Source organism: Branchiostoma belcheri, unplaced genomic scaffold, assembly GCF_001625305.1.
Source record: "Branchiostoma belcheri isolate BF01 breed outbred unplaced genomic scaffold, Haploidv18h27 scaffold817, whole genome shotgun sequence".
In the NCBI taxonomy this organism is placed as follows: Eukaryota; Metazoa; Chordata; class Leptocardii; order Amphioxiformes; family Branchiostomatidae; genus Branchiostoma; species Branchiostoma belcheri.
In genome coordinates, this window is record NW_017804484.1 from 1 (window position 1) to 10,094 (window position 10,094).

A 10,094-nucleotide genomic window follows, 5' to 3' on the forward strand; every position below is an offset into this window, starting at 1 on the left:
TGACAAGAACACAAGAACAAAAGACTCAGACTGTATTACCAAAAACATTCAGTCAAAGTATGCAGACTTAAAAAGAATCAAAAGATTAAAAATAGTATTACGCAATTTTACAATCTTGTTTAGAATGCATTTTTCAATTTTTCAAACAAACAAACAAGCAAGCGCACCTTTGATGGCCTCTGCTGTCTGCACCAGTTCTGCCACGGCCGTCGCCACCCGTTTGGAGAAATGGGCCAGCTTCTGTTTCCCCTCGTGGGTCGGCTTCTGCAGGATCTGTGGAAGCCAAGAATCAATCAATCAATCAATCAGTAATAGTTGATTGATAATCTATAAATCTGTAGGTAAATCAAAAAGATAATTCTGGCCTGGAATATCAACATGAAAACAGAGTCTGAGGGGAAGTCTGTACCTTAGTCCAAACAGCTTCAGGGAGTAGATGTACTTTTGTCTAGTTGTGTAGTAAGGTTCATGTTTTCCTACCAGCCCTCTGTTTTGCATCTTTCCCTCTAGCTAAATCTTTACTTCAAAATGTCTAAGAATTAAGGACATGACTAGAGGTTTCCTCCCAACCCCCTGTTCTTAGATTCCTTTACATCTATCTATTAGACTACATCTTTACCTGAAAATGCCAATGAACAGTGGATGAACAGAGTAAGATTTGCAGACGTACCGACAGTACATGTACCAGTAGTTCCACATACATGGCGACCGTGTTCCTGCCCACCTCCATCGCTCTCTCTGTTGTCTCACGTGACTCTGCTCCAAATGCTGAGGCCTGGGGAGGGGAGGAGGGTGTTAGTCAACATCAGGAATTTTATAAAAGAACAACTGTATGAGATACAGCAATGGAATAAAACTCTAACATGTTCTATCAGAAAACAAACTTTAATCAACACCTAATTTATGATAAAAGCCATTATCATCAAACGATGTTGGTGTGGATTTATCCTTTGGCAAAAAGGGTGCACATGAGATGGACTTATAACATTGGTTTATTTCGAACAGCACACTACTTTAGTATGACAGCACAATAATACTGTAAATACACAACACTATCACTTCACAGCCATTAAGGCTGAATTGTGTGGTTAAAAGCGTTAGCAATATAAGTAGCTAAAATCTTGAATGTCTCCCTGTATCATAAAAGTAGTAAATTACATGTAGCATTTAAATCATTTAAGATTTAGGGCTGACAAACTATACATGACCATTTAACAAAAGGGTACCTTGCACGTGATGATGAGATGGACTTAACCATTAGATAAAAGGGGTGTACGGGTACCTTGCATGTGACAATGAGATGGACCCAACCATTTGACAAAAGAGGGTGGCAAGGAGAACCTTGCAGTTACTGTAAACCAATGATTAGCCAGGAGTGTTATTGTAATGTTACAACCCAGGCTATTGTTTACATTAGCACATAATAGAAAAAAAAAGAAAAAACAAGTTTACCTTGCACGTGACGATGAGATCTCCCACCGACTTCCGTGACATGTTGGCGACCGCAATGATGTCGTCCTGGCGACAGCTGGTTCCCGCGGCAACGGCCTTGGCGGTGAGCAGGGTGACGGGCTTGGTGCTGCGGATCAGGTCCTCAGGGGGGAGACGCTTCTCAGGGGGGTCCATGGAGCTCAGGATCTGGGGGGGGGGTAAAAGAGGCTGAAAAACTTTTGCAAAAACACTTTTGCAACCAGGATTGATGGATGGAAAATCACTGTCAGCTTGCTTTTTTTCTTCATTAAGATCTACAGTTTTTAGCTTCATCTTTTTAATCAGCAAGGGGGCATAAGTACTTCTTCTTCTTCTTCTTATCCAAGTTTTACGTCTGAAGTACAGACATTTAAAACTGGGCAACTTTCTAATGCCATCAGTCTGAAGTTTACTAACTACTAACATTGAAAGTACAGTATATATATAACAAACAGCCAATATAGAGGTTACAGTCATAACTAAATATTTTGTTTAGCAAGGGAGGCTAGTGGCTACAAATGACAGCCTCGAACACTTTTCTTACTAACACTTTCTTTGAACTTCAAAACAATGAAAAGAACATGACTGCAGTACCCTCATCTCCTGCTTGATGGCCTTGATAATCTGATCTGAACATGCACTTACAAGAGAGGAAGGGATGAAGGAAGGAATGAAGCATTAATGACAGTCTTAGAAAACAGAACCGCTGCAGTACCCTCATCTCCTGCTTGATGGCCTCGATGGTAGCCTCCAGTGCCCGGGTGCCCCTCGCCGCCTCATCTTCAACTGTCTTCACTGTCTTCAGCAGGGAGGTCACGTTGGTCACCATCACCTGGGGCAAAGGGCAAGGGTCAGGTCAGAGGTTAGGTCAACAGTCAAGGGTTAGGTCTAAGGTTAGGTCAAATGTCAATTCATGAACACACTACAAGCCAATGATAATGCCATCACAAGCATATCAAAAGGCAGTACATTGCACTATACACAGGACAAGCATATGGCAAAACATACAAGGTTTATAAAATGTGCATTTTAGTATTTTAAAGTTGTCAACATGTTTGCAAGACTTTTGTATGACAAAAAATGACACTATTTCTCTTCTGTTGCAAGAACATTAAAATGATGCGCTGTGCTGTTTGAAAGTAACTAACAAGACAAAGCACCATTCTGATAGTATTACACACACAGTACTGAAAATCTAAAATTTATGTACTGACAATGTGCAACTTTTACGTAACAACATTCTCATATCAGAATGCAATCTATCAACCAAAACAACATCCCAACTTCAGTCACATCAATCTGATTAAGCAGTTGCACAGTTCAGTTAGTAGAGTGGGTGATGGGTGATGCCAAAACAACAATCACTACAACAAATGACACATGTACCTTATATGGAAGCAGACAGGTGGCTGTGGTATTTTGTTTAGTCTCTCCAAAAAGGAAAGAAACTTCAGCTCATAGCTTTATCTGTTGTTTTTTTCAGGTGAAATGTAATGCTTAAAAAAATATACATATGTGTGTGTGTATGTGGCTGAGACTTTAAGTTGGTTGGCAACTGCAAAATATTTATACAGTTAGTATAAAACATGGAAGGAGGCAGGTTTTTCAATGATAATGAAACATCTCCTTTCATATAGAAATGATAGAAAACATACATTTTCTATAGCTAGCATGGTGACCTCAAAATTTGATGAAAAAAAAAAGACTTTCCACATTCAAATTTTCCAGTATTGGACTTTTTCTCTGAACATAATAAAAGTAATGTCACATGCCCTTTAGTTGGGAAAAAATAATCACCCAAAAAAAGGCACGAAGCAACAACTTTTCTTAGTTATATTTTTGTTCCAAAGATACAAATAGTCTACAATTTCATTGTATAAACAACCATCCAACGACTTAGCTACAGATTAAGTACATTATATGTATAATATTATAGACCACAACCATGCATGTATGATATGATAGCAAAGGTATTAAACAAAACATTGTATGCAACATAGTGGAAGACTGAAAGCCTTACTGATGAAATTTTCACAATGATTTAGTTAACAATGATACAAGATGCATTTATATATTGAAGACAATTTTTTGTGACCATTGTTAGGGTCATGTATTTATGTATTATGTAGTTTCACTCAATTAGCTGCTTCAAAGTCTTTCTAGATGTGATATTCCTTCTATGCCTCTTTCCAAAATGTCATTGTTAGTAATAATCAAAGCCTATACTGTTCTTTCTACATGAAAACTTTTGCTATTTGCTAAGTTCCTTCCCAGCAGAAGACTATAGCAAACTTAACAGTTGTCTATGATCTGCTGTGCAGCTATCTTACAAGCATCACTTGCTTTTTCAAAATTGCTGTGGCTGAGAATCAGAAAGCTACATTTAAATATCACTCTCCTGCCATAGAACTCAACTATCTGAATACAGTTAAAGATAATATATCTTGAAGTTCTTCCTTCATACAATCACTATTGTTGCAGTTAGCTGCAGCAAATCAACTCTTCTCCATAAACTTGAATAAATAAATAACACTGGTCATCTCAATTTAGGAAAGTCACTGGCCATTTGGAATGTCAAGTAAAAATTAACATTTTGCATTCAAGTTTCACATCAGTGCGCAGGTCTTGGTGTAAGGAGTATAGTGATATGAAAATTATTGTTCTGCAGTATTCATAACTTTAGATATCATTTATAGAAAATGCAAGCAGACCGGCGGGTTTTTCAGCACCCCGATGGGGCTAACAGCTACCCCGTCAGGACCAAATGACAGGACCGTCGGTGTAAAGTACTCACCCCGTCGGTGTAAAGTACTCACCCCGTCGGGGTGACACTGTCATAATCACTAAACCCGACGGGGTAATGTCACCCCGTCGGTGTGACAGTTCTGGTCAAAGAAGTGCAAAATCCCAAAACAAAGCGCATGGAAGGCGTGAATTGATCAGTCTATACACACCGTCGGGGCCAAGTTTACCCCGATCAGGGTGAGGTCCAGCCCCGCCAGGGTGAGCTCAGACAGTCATCCAATCCAATTGATGTGCAAAAGCGACATTATCAGGACAAAGAATAAGCATGGAGAGCACAATCCACACTCTTCTATTTGCCCCTTTCAGCCAACTAAGGGTCACAAAAAAGAAAGATTCCAGAGAGCTTACAAACACATACTCACTACTCCAAAGCTGATGTCTAATAGAATTTTACCATGATCAATATTGACTGAAGGAGGCCATATAAAATGATACTTAAATTTATTTCCTTCAGTCTATTTGTAAGAATTGAGATGTAGAACACACACTGGTCTTGCAAATAAATTGATCAAGTTCCTCAATTGCTATTACACTGGCCACAATATTCAGGGATCGAAATTAACGGCTAATAGCAGCTGAAAACAGTCAGTCGTTCTTGTGTATATTGCCCACAAATTTTCATATGGTCATAATGGTGTCATTTAATGAGCAAAATGCCTTAGCTGGTCAAGAATGGGAGCAGTCTCTAATAATTGTCACAAAAAAGGGAGGTTGAAATTTACCTCCTTTGTCTGAGTGAAAGGAGGCCCTTTGTTATAATGTCTGTCATTCAAAATACACACTGCAAGCAGTGCAAATCAGGACTCACTATAATTCTTCTCAGATATTTAGAGGCATCATGATAAGAAATATGTTGTGAAACTAGGAAGTTGGAACATACATTTTGAACCCTCAAGGTACCACCAGGTGCAGAGTATTTTTGTGAGGATGTCATGAATGGTCTAACCAAGGAGCTTTATAAAGCTTGGTGTGACAATAACTTGTTGAGAAACTTGACATTGTGTGTATTTTGTCCCATTGTTCTGCCTTGGTAGACAAGTTAATTGGCTGCATTGTTTACTTATTGAGACTTTTTACAGCAAAAGGAGCTTTCATCAACGTTAATGAATGCAGCCACTTTGTAGGTAGACACACAAGCGGCCTACAAAATAGTCTACTGATCATGAGTACATCCTACAATCATATTTCATGGCCTGTTGGAGAAATACTTGAATGATGTGTTTTTGTTTACTGTACTACTACTAAACAGTCAAAATGTACTTCAGAAGGGGAGAAATGGCACTTTGGGTGGGTGGGAACATTTTTTAGCATGGTCTGTTCCATTTGCTGTAGCATGGTAGAAAGACAAGGCTGTAACTATTGGCCTAAGAAGAGACCATCGGCTACCCAATAATGGTCACCCCATTGGGCTTGAATGTTTACAGCCTTGTCACAGTAGGATCTGCTTGGAGATTATAGGTTGGTGGGTGTGATGTTTAAAAAAAAGTGATTTTGCCCTTCTCCGATAACTTTCTTTTCTACAGACCCTGGAGTATTTTCTACATTTAATTTACAACCACAGCAATGATTATACAAATGTACTTATTTCTATGCAAGAAGGTATAAAATGAAATTTAGGAGGAAGGACACAATTGCTGTCCTTTCAAAGAGTTTGCCTCAGGTGTGCAGTTCCAACTTCACGTTGAGGTGCCAATTACCCCCAATTTACATAATGTGCACTGGCTTGGGTTGGCTCAGGCCTGAGACCTTTGTTTTTGTTCAGAGAACTGTGGTGACTGGAAATGAAGTACTAACTCCAAGCAGATCCTAAGGTGGCAAAAAGACAGTATGAAATTGGCCAGGATCCATCGGACAGAGAGGGTCCAATTTTCCTTGGGTTGGAGCAAGGAGAACCTCCTTGGTTGGAGATAAGAAATGAAGGACAGTATCCTGACCAAGAAGGTTTATTGCAAGTCAGATATCCAGCTGTTATTAGATTGTGCCCGGTCAGTTTCAACCTGTCAACTCACCCAGAAAACAACTTTTGAGTGGGTTGATTTTGATTTTAGCAAATTTTCAAGGAAGAAGAAGGAATTTCAGTGGCAAAGCAATCAGAATCCCATAGACTTTTGAGACAGTAGGGACAGAGGGTTCAAAAAGTGGGGGGAAAATGTTAGCTTATTAAGTCACTATATTGGCCCACTACATGCTCAACAGTTGTGCTGGGTAGATAGACCTCTCTGATGTGCCTGGTAAATGCAGCTACTTGTACATACCAGGATGCATTATTAAGAAGTATCCAATGCATGAAATTTATATACAACTAATACTGGTTTCCAAAACGTGGCTCATGCTAATAATTCAGTCATTAAAATCTTTAAAAAGTGGCTAGAATATTCCTTAGAATCTAGCCAACATGGTTAAAAAAAGTCGCTATTGTAAGCACTATTCACATGACATTAAATCAAGTCATTTGTTTATATTCAGACTCTTTGTTTTGGTCCGTCCATGTTGGGGCAATTCTTGTGTTGGCGGGCCATATTTTTGACTGTGAAGTTGAAATATGAAATATTGGAAAAGTTGTTCCAGATTATTTCCAGTTTTGGCAACAAAATACTAGACTAAGTATATATAAATATGAGCCTAAAGATAAAGTAGATAAGCAAGAAGCCTAATACTAGTATTCACAACTTGAGCCTGCTTTCAAAGCAAGGAATTATACAATCCTCTATTTCTGTCCAACAGTACCCCTTCGGTAATTATTCAGCTCCAGGTACAATTGTTATGCTGGTTAAAACTAGGTCAGCTATTGTTCTTGACATGCAAATGTCACTGTCCAATTATCAACTTGATACAAATTATCCTATAAGGTAGTATCTCGGCAGCTTGTACTGGGTCACCCAGGAAAGTCAGAAAGATAGCCGGCATGTGAAAACTAAAGAAAATTGTAATTGTTAAAGACATACCAACACATTGACTATTTGGCCCTTCATCCAGTCAGATTTTCTGCTATCTGGCACCTAACATTGCACTTGGCCATGGGTTTATACTATATTAGATACATCATGGAGGAAAAAAAGTCTCTTTTTTACCTCCCTGGATACATGTAGTAGTATGTGTATTTTTGTTTGCTGCATTGACTGTTAGCACCTATGAAGTATAAAAAAATAATAGCAATGGTTTCTTAACAGATTTTATTATGATGCATACTTTTCAAAGTGAGTAAGTGCAAGCAAAATTTGTCTTCTTTGTCTGGTCCAGGTAATGTTTACTGCACCAGTGCAGGTATGCAGTGAAAAATATTTTGAGCCCTGGGGTATTCTGCTAATGATAGATGAGTTTATCTATGGAGTTTGAAAAGTTTTTATCAAAGTTTATTAAATTTTTAGCCATATCCAAACTCTAGCCATGTTAGAGGTCATAACCTCCTTGCTAGAATTCATCCTACAGTGAGCTAGGTATTGTTGGACAAAGACTTAACCTCCTTGTTAGGACCTCCAGGATTGTACACATCATGTACATATATATGGCACTCATGTGGAGCAGGTTGACTGGTCAATCATATCCATTCCTGCCATGTCAGATCTCCATGACTCATTGAAGACAATGTTCTTTCATAATCCTGGAAAATACAGTCTAGAAAAACTGCAGGAATACACACAGAACTACAATAATGAAGTGATATAATAAACTGTGTATAAACCGCCATCAACCTAGAAGCAAGTTTAATGTTAATCTTTAAACTACATTGGGAAATTACTTTCAGTCTGGTCTGAAGGCTTAGGCCATTAGCCCAGCCTTTTCATCCTGACACACCGACGGGGCTGTTTAACACACCGACGGGGCTGTCCAACCCCGTCGGGGTAACCTTTGAGCCAAGACTTCTCATGAATTATCACACAAACTTGCTAATTACACTGGTGTGAAGATGTGAATTCTCATTAATTCAGTGTTTTTCATGGAGTGTTCATGAGGATAATTGGATGCGGTCTGGGTGCGGGGTGGAAAGCCACCCCGATGGGGTAGAGTTTACTACCGACCGGGGTGGGCTGTTGATCCCGTCGGTGTGGCTTGTACACCGACGGGATTGCAATTTTTAAAGTGAAATATCTTGACAAATATGTATGTTTTGACCATAAAAAAATAACCTGGTACTGAGGATAACATGATCTTTCAAATGTTATGTAAAAATTTACTGTACCTGCAGAAATGGCAAAGTTGAAAATCAGGGATTTCAACATGGCCGTCTGCAAATTCGGAAAGTGACATTCCAAAATTGAAGTGACCAGTGTTAATTATTGATGGAATCATAACGTTCAGAATCCACTGAAATGTCATGGGTACATGTAAGTATAAACATGATCCGTATCTACCACCTACTGCAGATTCATTCATATTCCCAGCAGGGTCACTCCTAAAGACACTCCTTCGCCCCTCAAGTATGATTTGCATGTGTGTCAATAATGAAGACACTTACTATTAGTTGATAGAGGAAAAAAATCTTGTGATCACAGTTTGGATGGATTTAGATTTGTAACATTGTCTGGATATATTTCATATTTCCCCTCTGTCATTCCTGCAATCTTCCTGAAGGTGTACACTGTCTAATGTTATCAGAAGGCTATAGCTGGCTGAGCTACCAGAAAAGGGTTGTTCTAGCTGTCACCCACAGTTAGGTCAGTCAGCCATTATATTTCCCAAACTCGTCTTCGCAGGAATCTGATGGACAGGTAGCCAATACTAACTATCCAAAGTCATCCTGTCGCATGTCTCACCGGGATGTTGTCCCTGTTGACCTGAATGAATCAATGCTTAATCTGTGGATTTATCAGTTCCCACTTGTTAGCATGCTTGTGGTGTTACACATAACATTACCTGGCAGGGCAAAGTTGCATAATTTATGGCGGACCTTCGTTACGACCCCACCCATGCTAGTTGAATCTGAACCCACAGAGGGAAGCATCTGATGATGCCGGCAGAATGCCAATGAGGTTCATACCAAAGAATCAGCATCACTGTTTCTGCCACCAAATGAACATGGTGCAATACATCGGCACTGTCAAGATCCATTAAAAACACATGAAAGTGTGACAAATCATTCCAACTGACTGTTGCAATTTGACCTGTCCCCTCCTGACTTATGCCACCAGGTCATGACCAATACACACAGGATGATCTGCAGGCAGAAAGTTGAAGCCGACAACATGAGCAGCTAACCTGAATCGCTTCTGACCAAGACGGATGAACGCTTCTATTTCTCCCTCTGCCGATGATATAACACGCTCACCAATCAGCTGCCCACCCCCTAACAGAACCCATTAACTTCTGCCATCCATGAGCTCCTAATAGCTGACCTAAACCCTTCCCAGGACTATAACTACTAGATCTAGTCTAACACCACAAGTGATGGCTGGCTCAGAATATCTTTAAAGTTATTGCTATCTGTGGGGCAATGATGTTCCTGGAAAATATAAGTATTTCTTACTGATTTTTACAACTGTGGTAATTTTGCACTATTTTCCAACATATCATACGTTTAAACTTTGAAGAGTTACATGCAGTTCCTTCTGAGGCTAGGTTATAATTTCTATACAGCTTCAAAACTAGTATCTATATTCTCGTTAGCATAGTGTAAAGAATTGTCTGATGTCCCTGTCTGACACTAGCCTTGCTAGATCTTGTATGATCCCACTGATCGCGACTCTGCAGAGTAGTAATCAGTGGGAATGGACTAAAGCTAGCATAGGGGGTTCAGATCACAGCCTAGCAGGCCCCTAGGGCTCAAACAGCCTGATGAAAGCTTGAGTATAGAATGGGATACTCTACCTGGACCTGGTCCA

At 39.5% G+C, this 10,094-nt stretch overlaps 1 protein-coding gene across 1 annotated transcript; it reads right to left on the reverse strand.

The window, feature by feature from the left end:
* Positions 1-167: 167 nt before the first annotated feature.
* Positions 168-2,318, reverse strand: LOC109486624 (talin-2-like; the record flags this gene model as incomplete). The annotated part of the gene is made up of 4 exons (XM_019790482.1): positions 2,186-2,318; positions 1,453-1,638; positions 671-775; positions 168-273 (listed from the first exon to the last, which is right to left on the reverse strand). Coding segments are annotated over exons 1-4 (511 nt in total), but the record flags the coding sequence as incomplete, so codon positions are not given.
* Between the last annotated feature and the right edge of the window lie 7,776 nt (positions 2,319-10,094).